We start from the raw sequence: 24,502 nt of genomic DNA on the forward strand, positions 1-24,502 counted from the left end.
TGGCCAAAAAAGTCAAGTCTAGTTTTTCTTCTTTTTTTTGCCTATCACTAAAGGCAGCAGGTAGAATTAGGAGGTCATTACTCATCAAGTACATCCATAGAGTTGGATATTACGTCTTTCTAGGTGTGGGCCTGTCAAAAGGCAAGAGGTTAATGCAGTGCACTGCTGCTTAAAGCACACTTTGCTCTTTTCAAATTTAGTCATTGTGCCCGGCGAGATCAAAGCGGCCCTTTCAACATGTTGCTGTGTTCAGTGAGCTTTCATGTCTTACCTCATTACTGGAAAACTTTTCTTTGATTGAGCCGAGGTCTGAGCTGAGTTTGGTCTGACAATGGGCCTGGACGACTTTCACCATAATACAATGAGGAGGCAACAAAGATGTTGTCTCAAATCCCTCTTGAGATGCCGGGCCTCCTCGCTTTACCGTGGCCAAAAAGCCGCTGAATTACAGTAAGATCCCTAAAAATAAGGATTTGTAACTCCTCTGATCAAACTCAGCTCACGACCGGTAGAGGCCAAATCCCCGCAGGGTACCAGTGTCGGAGCAGGAGATGAGACGAGCTTCTCCGAATACATCCCCTGCCCATTTCATTTTAAACCCCTTCTGATAATGTCTGGAAAAATGGCTTAAAGAGGTTAAATGTAACTTTTTAAATATGCAAGTTTTAGCAGACTTAAATATCCAAAGCACTGTTGGAATGAAAATCGTAGACAATTATATTTGTAATAAAGCACGACACCTTTCCTTAAAAATATTTTATTCATGTGGTTTCTTCACAGCTCCAACATTTTTTTTTACTTCTAACAAAAATGTCATAGCAGGGCACCAATATTTTTTCCAATCATTTTTTTGAGGAATAGAGCAAACAAAGCCTTGAGTGAATCCTTGAGTATACACGCCCCTCTCTGGCTCTGAGAATTGGGCTGCAAAAGTCAGAAAATACTGACAGAAGTGGCGTTTTATGGATCAGTAGAAAACTACTTTTGACCTTTTTTCTTTTTTTAACTTTACCCATTATTTCCCTCCTCACACAGACATTAGCACCACTCTTTCTCCAATTTCTCTCTATTTTTTCGCACCTCCTGTCTGACCTTTTTTTTCCTGTCTGAGCTTCTCACTTTTACAACTTAATATCCTCTCCTGCTGATTTAAAATGTTTGTTTTAAAATATTTTTATCATCTTTCCAGTGATAACTGCTTTACGGGCTCAGGTAATTGCAGACTGTCAAACCAAAATGCCCACAAGAGACAATATAAATATTTGAGTGATTAAAAAAAGAGCGGTTCCTGTGACTCGGCCTCTGCAGAAAATTGAAAATGAAATAAACTGCGCCTGTTGCAAATTTTCCACTCTGATAATTTTTCCTTTCTTTGGAGGAGCCGGCCAATAAGAGCCGAGCTTTTGTTCCTGTTATCACACGCTGTTCATTTGTCTCCCGGCCGGAAAGCTGTGTTAAGATAACGCCATCCTATCATCTGATTGTCTTATCAAAGTTGAGCGACACAGCACCTCCAGACACTCTGAACAATCAGTCGGGCTGGATGAAAAGGTTAAGTTCTCTAGACACATCTTGTTAAAAAGGCCACAATACTTGGACAGAAAAACATTTAAGCACACAACTTATTCAAGATGTTTTTTGTTGCTTTTCTCTCCCGCTTTGAGGTACCTCACCACATCAGGCTCGTGTAGGCCAATACTCAAAGCCTGTTTCATTTCTTACAGCCTCCTCTCAAGATTTCAAGTGCAAGAGTGTGCAACCCTTATGCAGCGTTTGACACCAGGGTCAGTGGAATTGCCCCACTTGAACTAAAAGACATTTAGTTTGGTTTGGAAAGTGAAAACTCGGACACCGTTAATTTGTTTGCTCTCCCACTAGTCATGACCGCAGCAAATGCCATCACCTCAAAGAAGTGGTCGGCTGTCCTCACTTTTATTTGTTTGTTTCTTTGGAGGGTGTCAGAAGTTGTGGAGCCCAGCTGTAGCAGACATTGGACTTGTGCAGGGGGGTGTGGTGACCGTCCAAAAGGAAGGCTTTGCAGGGAGAAAGCTATAGGGAGCTAGCAAACAAGCTAGCGACAGAACAGAGGGGGGTGGTGATGGTGCAGGGAGGAGTGGGGATTCATTTAGCCAGGCATAGCTGCTCTTGTTTGTGGTTGTCCCTGACAGCGTCGGCAACGCTGCTCCAAAGCACCTGTGTTTGCTCACTAGCTTTCCCCCAATCTGCTCGAAAAATGCTGTGAGCATGTCACATGGTGGCCAGATAGCCTGGGCACCATGGGAATACAAAAGCCAGGGCTTTTAGAACAGTTAATCATTAATGGAGGCCTCTCTTTTGTCCCCATTCAGTTCCACGCTGACAGAGGCTTTGATATTACATATAGCAGACAGGTCAGTCGTAGATATCGCCAAGTACATGGACAGGAAAGCGCTTTCAGGCCGCTTGATGACGGGAAGAGTTTCCTTAAAAAGAAAATCTGTAAAGGACAAGGAGAACATATAAGTCAGTTTTATATAACACTGTAGGATTTTTTTTACTATTTAATTAACCGCACAGTAATTGTAAAGCAGCTTAGCAAATGCTATTGAGCTCAATTAGTGAGTACTGCCAACAAAAAAAATCAAGTAAGAGCAACAAGCTTCATGATTACGGCTCTGTCGGTGATCGTCAGGAATGCAATTAATAGAACGGGTCTTTTATAGAACTGAAGGCTATTTTACCCACCCCACAATTAATTAACATGCCCTAATCTCAGTTTGCTCTCCATCTTGAACTGTCAATGAAAAGTCCTGGGCTCATTTCATGCCTGTCAAAGTGGGCTTTAGAATAGAAGAAAAACGCAATGCGTGAACTTGCTTTCACAAAGCAAGGCCAAATTTATCTTGAGGAGAGATTAGGTTTGCACACCCACGTTCTTATAAAGCCCTAAAAGGGTCAGAGACAAACTCTTATCTTCCATTTACCTCAGCATGCCAATGGTCCTTTATTGAAAGTTCGAGCCTACCCACCTTACCCCCCCCCCCCCCCCCCCCCGTGCTAATAATACTGTATGGGACTTGGAGAGCATAGTGGGACCACAAACATTTACGCCTGAAAATGCAGCACAAGAGCAGGCAAAGTGGCCACTCAATGCAGGATGCTTGGTGTGCCGAGAGTCAATCATTAACGTGGCACTTTTAGTGATATCTGCTCTCTCGCACAAAGTAGAAGTCAAAAGATAAATGGAGGTGGTGTTTCAGGGAATGATGTAAGGCTCCAGCTCACCAACTTGGGTTCTTGGGCAAACATAGCAGCCTACACACTGGTTTCTTTTAAGATGTTTGTGGATGGTTTTCATGCCTCTCTTAGATAATATGTTCCATAGCTGGCCACCAAAAGTGAAATGACTCAGGTTTATGTTTGTGTTAATATCACTAAAACACTTCCTGAAATCTCTAATGGAAACCACTCAGCCTTTCCATTATCATGCATTTTAAACTTCCCTGTTCTGTTATTAATGACCCGCCTGAAACAGTTCTCCATGTACACAAAAACTATTTGAACTCAGGTGTGTGGAACTACTATGAGTGCAGCATGATGCAGAGACGCCAGCAGAAAGTAAAAACAATTCCTTTGGCATGTGTGAGCGTCACGCAGTCATAAATTGTTCCCTTCCTTGCGTGCAGCTTGTCCTCACTACAGCGTGTTTATTTGCAAACCCTGGTCACCGGCGATAAGAGGCACTGATGTCCCCAAACTGTAGCTCGCAATCTCTGTTACAAACACAGTAACAACACGCCCATGTTTTTAACTCATTTGCACGGCACAACACACAATAAGGAAAAACACAGAGGCGCTAATAAATCCTCTGTCTCAGCTATAAGGAAATAAATCAGGTTGACTACAGTCAAAGGATGGGCTTAACAAGTGCATGTTTCAAACAAAAGTTCCTGTTTTAGGAGGGAAGGTGCACGGCTGATAGATGGCTTGGCAAACATAGTTGACATACCTGGCCAATGCCATGGGCCGGTCAAAACCCAGGACTGAGAGGGACATTGTGCGAGTGTCTGAGTGTGTGAGCGCATCAGTGTAGCTCTTCTACAGCCATCCCTCTTCCCTCTGAGGCTTGCTCTCCCTCCTCTCCTCCTCTCAGGCCGTGGGGATCACTTCAGTCAGCAGAGCCCTGTTTGACAGAGACTCAGCCTCCATATAAATCCCATCCTCCTATTTATTTGATGTGCAGTTCTACTAGGACGCCTTCGATCCGTCCTCAGGGAGCCCGCATCTCAAAACACTCAAATAGTCTGGGTGCGCAGATAAGCACGGGGCTGGAATTATACTCCCAAATTCCCAAATCCTTATAGAGCATTGTTCCATCGCATTTTAAAGCACTTACATAGAAAGAAAAACTGCCATATGGTATAGGATCGTGAATGAATGCAACTGCTGTTTTCTGTAATTTCGTGTGTTAGTGTGTGTGATGAGACAATGTGAAAAAGGCCAAAAAAAAATAAGTAAATAAATAAAAGGAAAAGGGGGAAAAAATATTCCAAATCCTTTTTCCATGAGTGCAATTTGGAGCATTGGAGATGGGTCAGTGCAGTCTGGTGGATGAGTGGTGAACCTTTACGGGGAACACCCAGGAATGTTTAGTTAACTCACCCGCCGCATTCAAGCATGTGTGTCAAAGGTGTTTACAGGGTGCTGACATTCACACACTGGAAGAGAAGTGTTGTCAGTGAAACAGCCGTGTGTGGCTGAACTGAATTTCTAACAGAAGTAATAAAAGATATCTGGAGGAAAAATGTTCCCAAAACAAAGAGCTGCATATGAATTAAGAGTCTGAAAATACTGACACAATTATTTTTAATAAAATGAAATACAAATGCAAAGGAACTGCAATCGTTGGCACAGCAGCCTTTTCACCAAAAAAGCCTTAAATATTTCATTTAAAAAAATCATGAGATTAAATAATAAATTACATATATATAATGTAACATTTTTATATTTATTTTTGCTTGAATTTCTGTCCCGATATTTAATTCATTTATTCCTTCAGATATATTTGAATTAACACTAAAATTCAGTAAATAAAAACTGACACAGCACTGACTCGATAAGGCAGAAGCACAAAAATTTTACCCGGTTCTCAAAGGTAAAAAATCATCAGCGCAAAAGATTGTTTTGATCCACGAGTCCAACATTAATCCAGCATGTAAATATCATCAGCACTGTGTCACCGCAGCTGCTCGGTACTGCTTCACCCAGTATTGGATCGCACTGACCCCACGCTGGATACATTTTGAACTCAGTGATGCAGTGACACAAAAACATATTTGAATATTTCTCATGTAATTTTTTAATTTATAGGATTGAGTAACTTTAAATATATTTGTTTAAAATTAAAGATTTTTAGTGCAGCCAAAGATGATGAAACTGTTCTCTTTTTTTATTTATATTTATATTAGTTGTTCTATTCTAGATAATCATAATTAAGCATCATCTTTTTATTCATGGCATATTAATTTTAATTTAGTTTAATTTATGTTCTTATTATTTTTAAATTTGTCTTTTCAAAAGTGGGGGGCGGCGGGGGGGTGTTATCCATTTAAATTATGTTTTTGTTTGCTTTTTTTTAATATGTGTGTGGTTAAAATATGAACAAGGTATAATTACTCTAGTAGTAAATTTCATGATTAAGTAACATGTTGATCTGCTAATAAAACGAACTTGATAATATGTGGTTTAATTTCCCCTTATTTGATTCCCCGGCAATAAACACAATTATGCAGTCATATATCCAGCCGCTGTAACACAGGGCAAACACAAGATATGTGAATCTAAATGTTTAGTGATTTAAAACTGTGTGATTACGAATCATATTTCCACAGTTTAAAAAAAAAATGCTATTTGTATTTTAACAGCAGTTCTTTTAATAAACGTGTTGGTGAGATATGGGTTGTTTTATTTATAACAGATAAATGGAGACTGAATGAAGAACAGAGTTTATTTTGAAAATAATATAAAATTGACTTTTTTATTCTTTGTATAATGTGTAGTATTTTTTGTCTGACATCTTTTTGAAAATAGAAAATTCTGAATACATCTTTTACTCTGTGTTTCAAATACAAACGTCAAAGATGTGCCCATGAGCAAACACTCTCAGTAAGTCCTCCCTGTCTGTCCGTGTGGCCACCCACCGAGTGCTTTGGGGCATGAAGCGAATGACTTTAACCGTGTCCTACCAGCTCGCCATACTGACCCACAGGTGACAAAACGGCTAACCTGTTAAAGTGCCTGTACACCCAATTACTTTAGGTCACATCGCGTCCACGTCTAGTAACTGAACCACACACGAGAAAGCTGCAGACTTCACTCAGACTGGCATTGTTTAAGGTAATTGGAGGAGTGTTGTAAGTTTCCTATGACTCACAAGGCTCTTTTCTCCACCCATGAATGCTGGAAGATTGTAGGTCGTAGTTAACTTAAAAACGAAGTCCTCTCAACTCATAAATTACACGGTAACGGACAACCTTAAGCAGTGTTGAAATGCCTCGAACAGAGCTTTATTTCAGCGTTGCTGGAGCGTGAAGCTGAGAGCACCACCCCACAAGGAGCCTGGCTCTCACAACCACAAATAAGACAGCTATTTATCTTGCCATACCTGAGGTCTGACATGCTGGCAAAACGCTGGTGGTGCACCAAAGGTGGATGTGAAAACAAGCACTTACTGTTTCTTAATGGTGTTGCTCTTTGAGGTATTGCTTCCGTAACAGGTGATACCCTTTTTATTGTTGTGAATAAAGTCAGGTCTTGAATTTAAAATTTCTGGCCTAAACAAAAGGGTTTTCCTTCCTGGGGCCTGTCTTGGCACAGCTACTGGCACTTTGAAATCTGATCTGATAGATTAAGAGCTTATCCATTAGAATAAACCATTGTGGAATCGTCGTGGGCTGGGTTTTCACTCGGCTGAAGAAAAGAACAGTTTTCATGCCGTATCTTTGGGTGCAGACTGTATAGAAAGATGCACACACTTGTATAAAAGTGGCCTTACAAACCTAGCCAGTGAAAAGCTTTCTTAAAGGTTTCACTCACAATATCAAATTGTGTTGAAATTATCCTCCGTCTGACCACCCAGGGGGTCCCTGACATCACAACCTTTACAGAGGGGGAGGGGCTCAGTGTGTGTGTGTGTTTGTGTTTAGGCAAGTGTCTGCTCACATGCATGAATATGCTGCTTCATCTTATGTGTATTGATCCTGCGGTGACATCCCACTCCTGCTCTTTTCTGTTTGTTTGTTTGTGTGTGTTTCAGATTCATTTGCCATTGTTATTTTATTCCCTGCAGACTTTGGCGGGGAAGCACGCTACTTCCATTTCCTGCCACCCCGGCAGCATTACATGGACCGAGTGTGTGTGAATACACATTCAGCAGAGAACTGGTCAATGTAAATGCAAACACCAACCGACACACCAAAACAAAGGAGCACAATATGCTTCTCTCTGCCAGAGCCCCTACACTTGCTCTATTTGCCCTCTTTTCTGGTTGGAGTCGCCATTAGGTCATATAATGGCAGCATCAAGTGCCCTCAGCAGCTTTCTGCCTTTGACTGGAAAAGGACTTTTTGTTGAGCGCTACAAGCACGACTCCTGTCTTAGAGCTTTCCTTGCGCCATAAATCTAGATCCCCAAAAATTATTTAAACTAGGCCTCCTGCTAAAACCATCTAAGTGCCGTTATCACAGTCGGTGCTTGACTTGTGCTTCCTTCTCTAATACGAGAAGAGGGGTCACCCGTTATCCCCCTCCCACAGCCCCAGCTGCCTTTTATGGTAAAGAGAGAGCAAATCGAGGCCAAAACGAGTACACATGCTAAGGTGAACAGAGATACACAAGTGATACCTCATTCAATTAGACAACACCATTAAGGCAGGCAGAATGCGGACAGATAAATGACCATACAGTATGGCGTACAATGGGAATTAAAAGTATAGGGCAGCTGTGCTCTTATCTGGCCGTGGTAGAAGAAACCAGGCAACAAAGGGAGGCCTAAGACTAAGAGGCTTGATGCATGGGAAAGCCATGGGCCAGCCATTGTGGCTGCCCTTCTGCTGAGCAAATAGTCCAAACTGTTCATTCCCCATCTCCCATTCTCTCGCTGGTACATTGTTTGTGTCCTTGCATTTCATTCTGACTGGGGAAGATTGCTCTCAGGGCCAGTGAGCAAACAGTCCAGAAAAGAGCCAGCTATCTCCTGCCGTTCCCAGGAGAACTAGCATTTTTATTTCAGCTCCAAGCTGTCAAAGGATTGGAGAGTTTATGTCAGGATCCTGAATTAATTGCTTTAAGCCTTGGGGCCGACGCCGGCGTTTTTATCACCAAATGTTCGGTAAAATGTTTCCTAGCAAATTATGCGGCCCCCTCCCCACCGTGTCCTCGCTCAGTCGCCAAACATTTGGTATTGGATACATACAGGATGAGTTTCTGCAACACAAATGATGTGTTTAGTTGTTGTGACAGCACAATGGTGTGAATAGTGATGGGCTATAGCACGGCTGTCAAGGATTTGGTGGAATGAAGGCAAACAGCAAACTTTTGTGTGTGTGTGTGTGTGTGTGTGTGTGTGAGTGTGTTTTCTCCCTCTCCATGACGGTAGGTGCACGAGCCAAGCTTGGCAATAAAATTAGTAAGCTTACAGATGCCTCAATAAAACATAGCTGCTCAGACATTTGGTGGACCGAGCTTTAAAGGCTCCAAACTGTCCCGTGAACTGCCAAACTGACTTCGGAACCGTCTGTCATCCTCATATCCATCCCATGATACTGCTAGCTAAATAACTGTACACTGTATATCATAGATTTGGAGGTGAAAAACTCATATGAATGACCACAAGCCGTATATCCAACGAGCGGCATGTAGAAACTACTCAGTTTAAAGAACCACTTTTTAAAATTAAATTTCCCTGCAATGAATGCATTCGTAGCTAACACTTGATACAGTTGATACATTTGGCTCAGTTCACTGTTTTAAATCTGGTGTATCTATCTCAATTATCCCAATTATTCTATGCATAATTTTTGGAATTAAAAAAAATGCTGTGGTATTTATGAACACACAATGTTGGCATATCTGGATGTTGCGTTTTCACTTTTTGGGGGCCAAAAACAACACAGCAACGGGAAATCCGACACTTGCAGTCCTTGGAGTTACACACCAATAACTGAACCTGGATCCACTGTGTGCATGTTGTTTTTCTTTTTACCGGTCGGCAACCACTGTATTTGCGTCCAAAAAGGCATTAGTCATTTTTCACTTTGCTGTGTGATATTAAACTATTTGTATAAATAAGCCCTTTAACAAATTACCTGTCATCTATCCCTCGCCGTCTACAGTAAATCAAGGATTGCATCGTCTGGTCTACATGCTGTTCCCAAAAAAAACATTTGCATATGACGGGATCTCAGTGGGAAATTTGCATCAGCACATACATACAGCTGTCTCTGACTCAGTGACCTCAAACAGTGGTTGCTTGTAACAAGTCTGAACCCACAGCAAATTTAACTGTAACCATGGCCCTTCACAAATGCTTTACGACACCTCTTTCTGCTGGAGACTCCACCATAATAACCCGGCTCTGACCAATAAATCTGCCAGTTGACTCCTTAATCTAAAAGGATATTAAGTGACAAACACCATGATGTTGCTGTCAGCATCAAGCAGGCGAGGGTTAAATAGTGTGTATCAGGGGACTACTCTGCAGTGGGGGAAACATACAGGCCTCATCCTTCACAATAATCTGCTCAACAGCCCTATAGACACTTCCCAGCTTTCCTCAATCCTTCAACGGAGCATCCGTCTTTCCATTATAAATAACACAGCCATTTATATGGGATTAAATTGGGGATTAATTTGATTCAAGTCAGGGTATGGGAATTCATTAACGGGCTGACAGTGACACTATACATGGGGAGAATTTAATTTGAATCCCCCAAGGGAAGCACTGTGAGGCGCTGGAGCTGTGTTGAAATGGAGGTCTGAAAGACAAGGGGGGATATTGTTCTTTAGATTTGGACACTTGTAAGGTGGCACTTTATTGCTGTTGATGGTTTGTTATCAAATTGAGAGCAGCACTACTGTTAGCTGAGATGGCACTGAAACAGACAGAGCATGCTGGACAGCAAGAGCCGGGTTTATCTGGAGGAAGAGGCTTACCCTCAGATTTCACCTTGTCTGCCTGCCTGGATCAAGAGTAGTTTTTGACACTCGCATGACCGTGAAGAAGAATATAGAGGTTTTCTCACACCGACTTGGCTCTCACTCACATGGTATTAAAATGAGCACATTATTTGAATGTCAGTGATTCTCATGAATGTTGAAATGGCATATCTATAACAGCCATTCCTGACAAGCTATGCAGTGTAAAGTAAAGGCATTAAATTCGACTCGGACGCCCATTACAGAATTCGCCCCTGCAGAACACCGCCCTGGCATTCTCTAAATTGGACAAGTCCCATTGTAAGATGGCCTATCAATGTGCACATGTCTGCATAGGAGAACATATGCAGGACAAAATATTCCATAGTTTGTTATTCCGAGGACAGCGCTGGGGGCACACAGGCTTGTTTGCCTTTGCTGGGAGAGGAGATTGGATTGGGGGTTTAAATGAATCGCTGGCGCACCACGTTTATAGGTTTCATTAACTTTTAATGAGTTAGGTGTCCTTCGTTGCGATTGGCTGGCAAAGCTCTGCCTTCACTTCCTGGAACTGGAGCTCAGGGGGAAGTGAGGAGATATTGCAGCATCCTGGCTTCCATGTCATGGCCATGCGTGGCTAAATGTGCCACAATGGGTGGAAGTGGTTCAGAAAAGGGGACGTAACATGGCACTACAGGCGATACCTCCCATCAACACTGCAAGAGCTAAAAGATCTGCTGGGAAATGTCTGAGGAATTATCAACAAGGGCTAAAAGCACGACTGTGTGCATGTACACAAATACATCAGCAGTCAGCCTGACTGATATCTAACTTCACATTTTAAGCATCTCTAATCTCCAACCAATATGAGTTTTTTCTGCCTGGATGATCACACTTCTATTATCTTACATGGAGGGTTGCTGTTTCTTTTTTCTGTTTCTCTTTGAAAACCTAATCTTCCTCTCGTCCGCTGCTGGGCTGAGCCTCACGTCAGTGCTCGAGAGAAACAAAAGCTTTGATGGTCATCTCAATTTTATCTCGATTCCACCGACATAAGACGGAAAGCTCCTCTTCAGAAATTTACATCATCTTCCACACCCTTGATATTTAGCGGTTCCCATACGAGAACTTGATTGGTTTGGTGAGGTGGGGACTGCTTCTCTTCCATTTTCATGATGCTGCAATACTATTTAAGGATAAACACTGACCATCCATCCACTTCCAGCCTTATAAAAGCAGGAGGGTAGTGAGAGGCACCCCGTTCTGGACTGAATAGATTGCCTTTAGGTCACTGCATGTCCCACCAGCTGCTGCCTCACAGTGCTCAATGGGCATTGTTGACGGACCCCTCTCTCTCTCTCTCTCCTTCTCTCTGAGAACATGATGGAGTCCTGCGCTGGAATGTCACACAGTCGTGTCAGGAAAGTGCGGACACATCACAGTTAGCGTCCGCATTCTCAGCCTCCATCCCTCCCTCTCTTTTTCTGCCTCTCACTCGCTCGCTCTCACACACAGCTCTTCATCATCTTCGTAACAAATCTCCAAGATAACCCTGCGTTCATCTAGAGTCACCAAATAATATCTGCATCTGTAACTCTGAGACTTTGCAAAATATTAAGATGAAACATGTCAGCATTACAAATGACAATAAAGTGATTTGTAAATATAGAAAAAATCTGCTTCGCCCTATCAAATCATCTGTATACATATAGATTTCTTTAAAAAGGGACAGAGCAAAATTAAAGATAAATTTTAGTCAGAAATCATAAAAGTTGAGGTTTCACTTACATGCACATCTTGTAAATTCCTCGTTATATTATTATATTCCAGGTCAGGAGGAGAAAAACAGGCTTTTCTATAAAATAGTTTCTGCTGGCCGTCTCTTGCAGTTTGTATGAATTACCCACAAACCCCCAAATTAAATAAATAAACATTTTAAAAAAGCCAAATTTTTTGCTGATATCTATTTTTTAAAAATAAGGAACATTTGCAATTATTAAAACTCCACTTACTTTAACTGCACTGTTTTAATGGGAAAAATATTTATAAAAGCCAAATAGTTAATTCATTGCTTGAAGGTCTGCCTGAGATTCATTTTATGATTTTACTTTTTAATATTTCAAATTTGTCTTATTAAAAACAAATATGCCACAGGAAAGACCGAAGCTCAAAAGTCATTTCAGAAAGCCAAACACACAATAAAACTATGTTTTCAACAGCTGCAACGCAAACTTATGTGGAATTAAAATGTAATTTGTTAATAAATCATTTGTCCCTGCACTAATCCTGTTTTCATTTCTACCTTTTTGTGCTAGAAATCCGTAATATGTTTGCAGAAGTGCGTATTTATGTGCAAATATCCTTTTAAATACAAACGTGTGGGACAGCCTATGAAACGGCAACAGAAGGAATGCATTTTCAATTGCAAATTAGCTGGTTAACTGATAGATTTGATTTTGATACATTCTAATATCTAAAATTTGGGACACTCTAAATGTATATTTTGGTTATGAGCTCATTTTAAATTCCTATTAAACCAAATGTTTACCAGCGATAGAAAATAGCAGACGTTTATAAATGACAATAACGCAAACACAACCGCAGTGCCGCCTCTGAAAAATAAGCCGTAAATTGTTTATTAATTTCTCAACATAACAGAATTTATTTTCTACAATTTATTTATATATTCTTTTATTTAAAGTTGAATTAATGTTTAAATCTTCTGGATTTATTTGCATAAATTTGTCGAAATCAAATAATAAAACGTTATGATTAAAAGTATTAATTTTCTGTAAATAAGCGCTGAGAAAACTGGAGACACGTACAGTGGCTGGCCGGACGGGACGGGGCAGCGACGCTCACACCGGGATGGGCCGCCTGCTGGGAAACCATGGGTGGCTTTAAGTTTTGACTTTGTGGTCTCTTTAATATACTGAGGGACGGCAGTTTGCCTTGCTAAGATATGGGATTAGGAGTATTTCTGGTGAAAGAGGAGTTAAGTCGGGCTAGTGTGGACGGTCCCTCCCCTGCAAAAGGCTGAGACAGAATTACAGCTTGTTGGACCGGTGTCCCGCCGTCGTCATGGAGACAGATCTACTTGGGTGTTCCAGTCCGCGGGCTGCGGCGCATGGAGAGCCTATAGGTGCGCCAGACACCTTTCTGTGTATATAACACATCTGACTCTTGAAAGAACACTGCTCCAGATTTAATATAGCCTACAGACACAGGCTGATGAGCCAGGCAAGAATCGAAGAGGCTGTATTAGAAGGCCGATTGGAGGATTGATTACAAAACTACCCACTCTCACACACACGCACACACACTTCTTATTGTTCTTCCCTTCCGAGGCCAGTGTTCATACGATAATTCCAATAATTTGTTGGTATTATTTCAATTCTTTTATGCGTACACCGATGGTGTAAATGGAGTCCCATCAGGCTGATATAGCCTATTCAGTTGACGCCCATGGGTGGATGCGCATATGGCTTATAGGGTACTGAGTCATTCTACGAAGACAGAGGCCCAAACTCGCCTAGGCATTAAAATACATCGCTGTAGGGAAAATGTCTCACTTTGGACGTCTGACGCTATTTAAAGTGATAAAAAGAAAAGGAGGTAAATCGTCTATTGTTGCAGTAAATATATCCTCGCCCCCAAAAGACTGAACTAAACAGCAGATGATTTTATAGTACAATGATATTTGGTCTATTGTTTCCATCTACGCTGATTTTTTTTTTTAAAACATATATATATTATTTCCCATCTGCAATGAGAGTCAGAGTGCCTCTGAGAAAAAGGGGGTCCTGTTTTCAGGCCCTAATCAAGAAATATGCAAATACGTTCACAAAAAATGCAGAGAAATCAGGTTAGCGGGGTAAGAAAAAAAGAAAGGATCAACAGGCCGGGCCATCCTTTATTCAGTTGCTATAACAACAGATGTGCTCGTCTATGATGGCGCGGCCAGGAGCTCCAGAGGTATCCTCCCCGATGGAAAAACCTGAATAAAGTTAGGAGATGCATGAGCCCCGGCGCACTTTTGTCTGCCGGTACAGATTGAGGTTGGTTACCTTTGAACCGGCAAAGCTCCACAAGGCCATTCCCGGCTCAGTGCGCGCAAGAGGGGGCTTGACTGGGGTTACCCCGCCTTCTGAGGGTCGGACGAGAGCAGCGTTGGAATATAACTGTTTAATATTGGCCGAGGAACAATTTGAAGGGCTCTCCATCTACTTGAGATTTTAAAGAACCTAATCTGAATGAACATGATCATCATTATTATTATTATTATTATTATTATTATTATCATTATTATTATTATTATTATTATTACATGTTTGTGTTTAATATAACGGTAAAGATTCTAGCTTTAAAATTAAGACTTCCGGATTTTGATTCCAGGAAAAAAGAAAAAAGGGGAAATAAGATAAAGTACGTATTATCCTAATTTTCTTAAAATATTTTATTAAACACGTTTTATTGTCACATATTACTTTACATTTGATTAAAACTGGTGCTGGAAAATAAAATCGATTCAGTGTATTTATATACCGGTACCAAATAAAAGCAGTAGAATCAGTGTTGCAGGAAAGCTCGCTTTCAGGATGTAAGAGCTGCCACACTGATACCAATCAGCCGCACACTGCAAAAAATATCCGCACTCAGTCTCACATGTCTGTGAACAAGGGAAGAGATCCGCTGGTTTCGTGTGTTTCCTCCAGTTTAAACAGTCGCTTTTCTCTAATGTGCTACAAGTTACAATTGTGGACAGAGTTCATCTATTTGGATGTTTTACTTTTGCGAATTAACCACCAATTGAGGCGAGAGAAATCATCTAATCAACTGAAAACTTTTAATTAAAAACAAAAATTACGCAGTTGAAAGAGTAAAGCCAACCTAGTGTCGTGTCCGTGGCAGTTTTTTGCAGTGCGCTAAGGTCTCTCCAACATGCAACTCAGAGACAGGAAAACTTGCAGCAATCACACAACCTGCAGGTCCTCTCAGCCTTGCACCACCCTGTCGTGAAATCAAATACGTCTCGTTTCGACTGAATTTAGGATATCAGCCTCTGCCCCCCTCCACCCCATGCACCCCCGGGAACGGCTGTCAAACCGTCTATCCCTCCAAGTAAAAGGAAAAAAACGATGTAAGAAGACAGATTTATAAAAATAAAAGCTTCATACCTGCGCAAAATAGCCGCTGCTTGTTGTTGGCAGGCCACACAGGAGCCCATTGTAGAAGCTCGCCTTCTGCCTTCTGCAAAGGGCTCCAGACATCACGGCATTTATTTGAGCTCAAACTCTGTCACTGTTGACTTTAGCACAAAGCAAAGATTTCACTGCCCCGCTAGTTAAAAAAAATGATTATTTTACAGAGATATCGATCAGTGTGCTATAAAAAATCAGCTTAGCATTATATGTCTAAAATGAATAGAACGAAATTTAATGTCTGTGTAAATTTACAGAGCTGCGGCGTCCTATTCAAAGTTTACACTTGTGCAATTTGGTTTGTGTGTGTACTCTTCCTATATGTGAGCATAGCCTACACTCTATTGTTTACTGGCTTTGTTTATTCGCAGATCACGCTGTTTAAAGTACGATCTGTAAAGAGGGTCTGGAGAATAAACGCACACTTTAGGCCCTACGTGTTCAGAAGTCGAAGGGGTGTCATTTGGTTATAAGAGGAGCAGAAATGCTCCCAAACTCCCTGGCCTTGGATTTGAGCTCAGGAGGGGACTTGGAGTCATTTGGATGACAACTAGCCTATCTTATCTAACAAGTGGGGAGGGTCCCACTACTTTAAAAATAGGCAGAAGACAATGCTCCCCCAGATTGTGGGGAGAAAAGTTAGAGCATCGCATTGAGCCGGCTCTGTTCCCAAATCAGGCCCCTTTTGCAACTATTCTCCTGCGCCACGGGAGGCTGTTTTATGTGACAATGACACTAATCTTATTCAGTGATCCAAACTTTGCACTGTGCGCGTGCGTGCGCGCGCGCCAGTGTATGTGTGTGAGAGAGGGAGAGGGGAAGAGAGAGTATGTGTATGTGTGGGAATTTAATGGCTGGCATAATGCATGCATGTAGGCTGCATATAATCTCACCAACTGCAGCTGAAGATTGCGAGATTAAATGGGAACGTGTGCATTTCTGCCTTTGGATCGACTGTGTGGGGTCAATTTTGCTAAAAACTGTTTTAATATATATATATTTAAATTATCCGCTAGCTATTAGCCGCTTTTTTTCTTTCAAACCTCCTTTTTCCTCACTTCAGTTTAAAAATATTATATTATAGAATGTGGCGCACTGGCTACATCTCCTTTTTTTCATATAAATATTTGAATTTGTGGTTGGGATTAATGAGCATATATGTGTGTTGTTTACATTTCCTGAATGACAAATTGGGAGCATTGTTCCCGGTTTTATCCAGCAAAGCTATTAATCCAAGCTGACTGTGCGCCTTACGTGGGTAAGAATAAATTCCAGAATTTGAATTAAATAAATAAATACATCGTGAGAAACGTATTTTATGATCCCAAACATGGATGAATGGATTCGTTTTTGTTATGATAATATAAACCAAAACTGGACTAAATTAATGCCGCCTCAAGTTGTATCTTTCTCCTGCAAATTCTCCGTTTGAAGTTCGTTTTTTGGATAAAATCTAATTTTTCCTATAATAATAATAATAATAATAATAATAATAATAATAATAATAATAAATGGTCCAACACCGTGACATTCAGAAAACAAAACCAATAACACTTTAATATAGATTCTGTTCTTGTCACTACAAGAATACACATATACAAGCCATAAATAGGAATTACACAAATGATTGAACAAATCCAGCGAGGCATTTCGAGTCATTTACGAGTCCAGTTATGCGGACGCAGGCTATTTTACAGCAAGTTGTTGTTGGTTGTCTTTGGGTCCAGTCCTGAAACCAACTTCTGAGCAGATTTCCGTCACATTATCAGTGTTTTTTAATCATTAATATCAGCATCCTCTCAAAATAATTAGGCTACTAACAAACTCGACAACTAAAACTGTGGGAAACGTCAAAAATATCTGAAATACATATTGTACACAAAGTCTATACTTTTTTCTTTTACAAATGTACAAAGTGAATGGGAAGAAAGTCCACATTACATGAGGGGATAAAAGAGTTTACGAGGAGTTCATGATTGGTCTGGAATAGACACCTTGGTAGTAAGTTGTGTCAGGTATGGATGAAGAATCCAGACCGGCTTTCCCCGCCATGGAGCCCATGGAAAGAGGTCCCGCCATGGGGGAGCCATAGCCGGAGTAATGCATCACCTGCTCGTAAGTCTTTAAGTCCATTTTGTGATGCTGCTGCTCCGAGGACATGAGGTTATTTATGGAGAAAGGGTGGTTGAAGGAGTAGTGGTGCTCCGGCTTCAGGTGGGCTTCGTGCGCAAGAACCGAGTGATGCTGAGACATGAGGTGCTGCCCCTGCGTCACCGGGCTAGCAGCGGTGTGCTCCGGGCTCAGGGCCTGGCTCGTCTTCATGTCCGACAGGGACCTTTTGTGGTCGCTGGAGGAGGAGTTGGAGAGCGGGGACTCGTTGCCGTTGCAGCTCTCTGAGCTGCTGTTGGAGGAGCCGCCGTCCCCTGACTTGCGGCCCGGTTCCTTCATCTTCTTGTCGCACTTAAAGCGTTTCTGCCTCCTCAGGTAGCAGCCGTTCTCGAACATGTTCCCGGAGTCCGGGTGCAGAGTCCAAAACGAGCCTTTCCCCGGTTTATCCGGCGACCTGGGCACTTTGACGAAACAGTCATTGAAAGACAAAGAGTGGCGAATGGAGTTCTGCCAGCGCTGCTGGTTCTGTCGGTAAAACGGGAAGAGGTCCATTATCCACTGGTAGATCTCGGCTAGTGTCAGCATCTTGCTCGGGGACTGCTGGATGGCCATGGTGATGAGAGAAATGTAGGAGTACGGGGGTTTGGCGTGCGTGTAGCTCCTGCGGTAGGTCTTTGGGTCTCTGGACCTGTTGATGTTAGACTGTCCGTATATCGGGCTCATGGCGTTCATGTTTGAGTACGACGTGAGGGCGTTCATAGACGCGGGCTGTGCGGTCATGGGACTCATGCTGGGGCTCAGGGCTGCGCTCATTGCCGTCATCCCTGCGCCCATGCCGTTCATGGCTCCGGTTCCCGGTGACATGCCGGTCATGGAGGGGCTCATGCCCGTGTTGACGTATGACATATTCATGGAGTTGGCCGTCATGTTGGCAGTGGTGCTCATGCCGGACATGCTCATGTAGGTATTCATAGAGTTCATTCCCAGGCCCGCGTTCATGTTGCCAACCGAGGTGTAACACTGTCAGTGAGGGAAAGAGGCATTCGTGAGTTTCATCTGGCATTGCAGCGAGGAATAAAGCGGCACAGTGATTTCTAAACACGGCGAATCGTTATCATTTGAGCCTGATAAAAATCGCCTTATTCATCTCCATAAATAATACTGAATATTTTAAAGCTTCCCGGTTTCGTAAGTGTGAAGTGGCATTGTAAGCGTTTGCTCTCGCGCGAAGTATTTCCTAGAAATGAAAAACAGGGGTGTGTATATTTAACAATATATTTAACGCCACTATTACAACAAAACATAAATAAATAAATAAAATTGAGGTGACTATTCCTCTTAAAATGTGCAACCTAGATGAAAATCGTACTCGGTGTGCGTGTGTCCACTGAAAAATCTGCCCGAAATCAAACGGCACACGTGTTTATTGGGTGGAAACCTGACCAACAATAACCCGATTTAGTAGAAACACGTAGAGACTTATGAAATTATAATCCGAGCGAAAAGTTTCTTCCCCTACATGTCAAGCAACTTTGTTAGGATAGTGCGCTGCGTGGAGATGGGGGAGGATTTGGAGGCGCCTCAAGTCAATATTTGATCACAAAGTTAATATTATCTCAGGGCTAATATTGAGTTGTATAAAATGGGATCGGCTTTAGACAGAAAAAAATATATATTTAAGGTACCCACCTCGGGCTCTCCGTAGTAGGTGCTCCAGTCGGTGTGTTCGTGTCCTTCCATTTTAACTGCTCCAAGCATCATGGAGGACTTTTACAAAGCGTCTCCCAGCAGAGGGAAAGCCAAAAGTCTCTCTAATAGCAGGTAACTGGGGACCACTGAGTGTATTTAGGTCGTCGGTGTGTCCCTTCGTCGAAGACTGGAGCATGTGTGTCTTATGGAGCCAGCCGTGAAATGCGTCTGTCAGTGACTGGAGTTCAAATGACGCTCCGTGCTGCTTGTTAACGCTGTGATATAGCTCTGTGCTCTAGGCAAGCCTCCAATCCCTACTTCTACGCCTTGGGCCCTATTTGAATAATCTCCTCGCACCTAGGCGTGAGACTCCTCGAGCATCCCCCCACCCCAATTGTACACCTGCGCTAACTGAAAAGAACAGTTTCATATGAAAAGCTTCATTATAAACTAATCTTATTGTATTTTGGTTGGGGCAGAAAAAGGGGGGGAGAACTATAAAAGGAATGTTTGGCGCTCTTCCTTGGTGCGCTTTTCATTACGCACATCCTCCAAAGTGCTTATTCCACTTCAGCTGAGCTCAAATCATAATCCATTTTATTGCGTTGCATTCAAGGAATTTATTGCCTAAGCCTACATATAAATTTTAACTATTTTACACCGAGAACACCAAAGAACACGAAAACGTTTAGAAATGAAGTAAAATCTCGTTTCAGCAAAAATCTCCACAGAGGAGTATTTAAGGCAGATTAAACCATTAACTGATACAGGATTAAATATTATTCTGCCATAGCTTTGTTGCTATATAAATCCAAGAACACATGTTTATGTCTTACATAAATGATAAGACACAGTTTTTAAACCTTTCTGATGTTCACCTGAAGAGGATTTCTCTTTCAGCTTTGCTTAGTCCACAGAAAAAGCAGCGAGATCCGTGTAAATGACCGCAGCTTGTTTGATACAATTGGTCATTTTAAACAATATCAAAACTTCCTACAAGCTAAAGTTTACATTTTGTCAGTACTAAAGTCCTTACCTCTTTCCCAACTAATGTAGGTGATATTTGCACAAAGGCACAGTTTAACCTGATTTCTTAACCTGGGAGACTGAATTACTGTTTCTAAATGTTTTAATTAGTGTCGAATACGCCAGGCACAGCTTCAGAGCGCCCTCTCTCGGATGCCACCTCCGACTGGCTCTACTGTCTGTGGCACATAAAGTCATTCTTTGAACTCAAACGCCCGTGAAATATTTTAAAATCAACGAAAGTTGGGCGCTTTTTCTTTAGGTTGACTCAAAAAAAGAGATGAAAAATAACCGAAATCAAGAAAAACACGGAAGTGATGACGTTACAGCCCACATTCTGATATTTAAATAGGTCATTCGAGAGTTCGCGTGGTTGTATAGGCAGACAGCTTTTCTGATTTTGTTTGTTGGGAGACCTTTTAAAGCACGAAACTCCTGTTTTTCATCAGACGTGCGGGCCTGCGTGTTGAGGGCCTCTCATTTTCGCAACCCGTACAGTATTTGTATGACACAAACATCAAGGTGAGGCTGCAGAGCGATGCCAGCCACGTGTCAGTAGTTGTACATCTATTTGACTGCATATTTACGCAAGAGCATAACTATCAGTATAGAGCCCCATTAGTAAAGGCGAGTAAACCTGTCGTGTTGACGAGGGACTAACACAGTCTGCTTAACTTGGAAATGAGATCATGAGAAAAAGCTCTGTGTGTTTGAGGATTTGGGATTGCACCGGCGGAGAGGTGGAAATGGAGAAAGCTGGAGATGGTCAAATCTGCGCTCTCCCGGCTCGACTGAGTCAACAACAATAAGTTTTGTGAAATGTTATTTTTGAAAGGGACAGTCGCTGCAAAATCACAAAACGCTTAAAACAAACAGTCATCTAATATTTGTGTATAATAGAGCCTTTATAAAGTGTTAAGGGCGGAAGATTAGGCGCGTTGAATATTTTTGGTGTGAGCTCATTATGGAGTAACTGGATTTCAAAGAAGACATTTTTCATAGATTTTAAAATATAATTTTAAAAAGGTTTTACAAATATTCTGACGCATTTCTGTTGCATAAATGTGCTAAAAAAAATCCGATCGTGAATGCTTGCATGGCCAGCCAGTATGTTTGTGTGTGTTACGCAACGATGTGGTCACGCTGAATGTGAAAAATGTTGCATATTTTCTTTTAAAAAGTATGAAAACGGGTTCAAAAAGGACCTGGAATGGTTCTGGTACCGCTAAATCCAATATATATGAGTTAAAAATATTATTTCATGATGTGCTTATTTTAAAATTACAGAAACTAAAAACCGTGAGCATTTTAAAAGGGTCCTTGACCTGTGTAACATTATGTTCCTGAATGAGACATGAAGCTAAATCCATGGTTAATCATCAACTTTCCAGAGTCCTCTCACATGAGTGAAGGTCACATTTTGGAAAAACAAAAAACTGGTGCAGGGCTTTATGCAGATGTAATTTCTATTCAGCGTATTTTGTTTTTCTTTATTATTCTTTGGTGTAGTGTTTGCATCCTCACTCCAGAACAATAACTGGCCTTTTCACAAAAAAATGTTACCTCCTCTCCACAGCAGACACTACATATCACTCTGACTCTATCTCACACTCTGTACAATTGTAACATTTTTATTTATGACCCCCTCTGACTTTGTCAGTGGAAAGAGATAACCAAAGAAATCACACGGTAAATTTGATATATGGGGCCTGACTTCAGTTTTTGGAAACGGAACAAAAAAAAAACAAGTAAAGAAAAAGTGTCAGCAAAGTGACAAAATGTGGAGAATTTCAGAAATGTGAGCTCCAAAACACAGTTTAAATGTTCCACAGAATCAGAACAAGTCCCTCCCGAATTTTAAAAGCCAGAGTAGTTAATCACTGCCTCTTTATGGTTGGTACAGAAAAGATGATTGAATCACCAAAGACTGAAAATCTTGCATTGCGTTACACTCGGCTTAAATTCAGAAGGTTAATTACACGTGCATGTATATACTTGTAAGCTGGTCTGTTAGTGAATAAAAAAATATGCCAAGTATCCATTCTTCTACCGTAATTATGTAAAACTGGACTAAAAAAAAGTAGCAATATAAAACGAAAATCTTTATCCAAAGATTTCAGAGTCTTTTTGATGTTTCACAGTCAAATTAAAGTAATGTTGTAAATCATTTTGCTTATGATTGAGGTTCAGACCAGGTAAACCTTTGGGTCAAATACAGGCAGTGTGTCCCTTTCTATTTAACCTCTGGTTTATTCCATTGACACCAGCTTTAAAATACGCACTTCAATAGTTCACTTCAACACACTGAGCAGGGAATCTAATGGCCTGATGGTCATTGCTGCAATATGTACAAACCGCTGCCACGTTTCTTGGCAGTTTTTCTGTTCCCAGCTGAAGCTTTCACAATCCCGCATGCACTGAAAATGAGGCCAGGACTGCATTGACTTGTTCTCATGAGATTGAGTCAGAACACAGCTCAGTGTGTTATTATAAAATTTATATATTTCCATTGAAAATTTCCTTGTGGCACCTGAACCAGCAGTGTAGCCCTCTTTCTCCTCCAGTTAGATTTGCCACACTCTGGATTAATTAGCCTTTAGGATGATGGGTGTTACATTTCACACATTTAGGTGTCATTCCTTTATTGGTTATGATAAGGGAATCCACTAAGTGGTGAAAATGTAATGACTGAGTTAAAGAGGTGAAAGCAAAGCACACACGTGGCCCCAAAATGACACCAGGAAGTTTTCTTGGGTGCAGGGCAGGGGGATGGAAACGGATAGATCTCTGCTCGGTGAGAGGAAGGTGGAACATTCCTTCAAACACCCAGGAGCTGTTGGCAGTTATGTGCTAGCTTTAAGTTCCAACTTTCAAAGTAAGGATTTTTTTCTCAACTGAAATTAAAAGCTCTGCTGAAGAATGCACCTTTTTGTGCCTTTCTACCCTCCTGAGTACACCGAGCCACACAAAACAGCACAGGGCAAAGGGTTAAGCATGTAATTCATCAAAATAAAATTAATAACAAGAGAGTCTTCCTCTTGGAAAGTGCTGGAAAAAAAAATGTTTGCGGCCAACTTGCCTGTGGTGACAGTAAACATTCCAGAGCCGGGCTGGAGTTTGGACCTGCCATTATCTGCCACAGCTGTGACAACGCCTGTTGGCTGCAGGTTTGTGGCTGGCCACACTGTGTTTACCTGGAAATGAATCTGAAAAGCGGCCGGACTGGGAAGGCACACAACCTAGCTAAATAAAAACTGAGAGTGGCCATTGCAACGAGATGCAGTGGGAGGCAGTCCAAAGTTATTGCACTGGCCCCAGTGGGTCAGGGCGCAAACACAGGCGTAAACGCAGTAAGGCTATCCTCAAACACGCACCTTTTGATATTGAGAGGAATGCAGCGAGGAATGCCATTCGATATGTTTTATGTTGACTGTATCCAAGGCATTGTAGATGCAATACTTTCCTCTTGTCATGTTAGAAAAAGAACCTGTGTTTACCGCCGGCCTTCATCTGTCAAACAAGGTGACAGTTTATCTATTGGACCACAGGAGTAGAATGAGGAAGATGAAATCCTGAGAGATGGAAGGATCCAACGCGCTGAACTAGAATTTTGAGTGTTTATGTTGTTGCAGTTTATTCTTCTGACAGGTTTGGAAATTAATTTTGTCTGAGAAAAAAAAGCTGCTTTATTCATAATTAATACATGATTTGCAAAAACCTTCTAGATTATATTTGGTTGTCAGGTTGTGAGAGCAACAAAATAATACAAATTTACTGCTATATTAAGTGTTTTTAACACTTATAGCCACACACTTAGTGGGTCATATAAGACTGAGACACACGTGGGCATAAATTATGTTATTTAAATGAACCCAGTTTAAACTCAACTGAAAGAAGTACGTGCTTAACCCTGTAACACCAAGTGTGTCTTTTCAGAGCTTCTCAGACTTCTACATCAGCGGTGTGATTTGTTTTTTCCCCAACCAAAATAAATTGATCAAATTATTTTAAGTAATAAATTGACAAACAAAAAGTGCCAGATGTAGCAAATATAATATAAATTAAAACCCATATATGCAAATAGATATTGAATTTGTCAGAAGGTTCAATAAAAACTTAATTTTCAAAATAAATTTGAATTTTTTGGCAATTATTTAATTGCTCAGGCTTTACAGGGTTGCTGGATATAAAGCTACAGGTTTAAAGGCTAAAATACTTGGGGGGGGGGTAAACTTTAGCATTATTGTGATTTCTTATATACCCACACTCTGACATAGATCAGATGCCACGACTCCTTGTGCTTTC

At 41.4% G+C, this 24,502-nt stretch overlaps 1 protein-coding gene and 1 long non-coding RNA gene across 2 annotated transcripts; both read right to left on the reverse strand.

The window, feature by feature from the left end:
* Positions 1 to 958: 958 nt before the first annotated feature.
* On the reverse strand, positions 959 to 15,551 carry LOC106098302 (uncharacterized). Its single transcript, XR_001224494.3, has 2 exons — positions 15,350 to 15,551; positions 959 to 2,476 (listed from the first exon to the last, which is right to left on the reverse strand). It is a non-coding gene; the product is annotated as an uncharacterized LOC106098302 (long non-coding RNA).
* Positions 15,552 to 16,903: 1,352 nt separating this feature from the next.
* foxa2 (forkhead box A2) lies at positions 16,904 to 19,586 on the reverse strand. The gene is made up of 2 exons (XM_003446172.5): positions 19,172 to 19,586; positions 16,904 to 18,502 (listed from the first exon to the last, which is right to left on the reverse strand). The coding sequence occupies exons 1-2, from the start codon at positions 19,241 to 19,243 to the stop codon at positions 17,333 to 17,335; spliced, it is 1,242 nt and encodes a 413-aa protein (XP_003446220.1). The 5' UTR covers positions 19,244 to 19,586; the 3' UTR covers positions 16,904 to 17,332.
* Between the last annotated feature and the right edge of the window lie 4,916 nt (positions 19,587 to 24,502).

Source organism: Oreochromis niloticus, linkage group LG19 (assembly GCF_001858045.2).
Source record: "Oreochromis niloticus isolate F11D_XX linkage group LG19, O_niloticus_UMD_NMBU, whole genome shotgun sequence".
Classification (NCBI taxonomy): Eukaryota; Metazoa; Chordata; class Actinopteri; order Cichliformes; family Cichlidae; genus Oreochromis; species Oreochromis niloticus.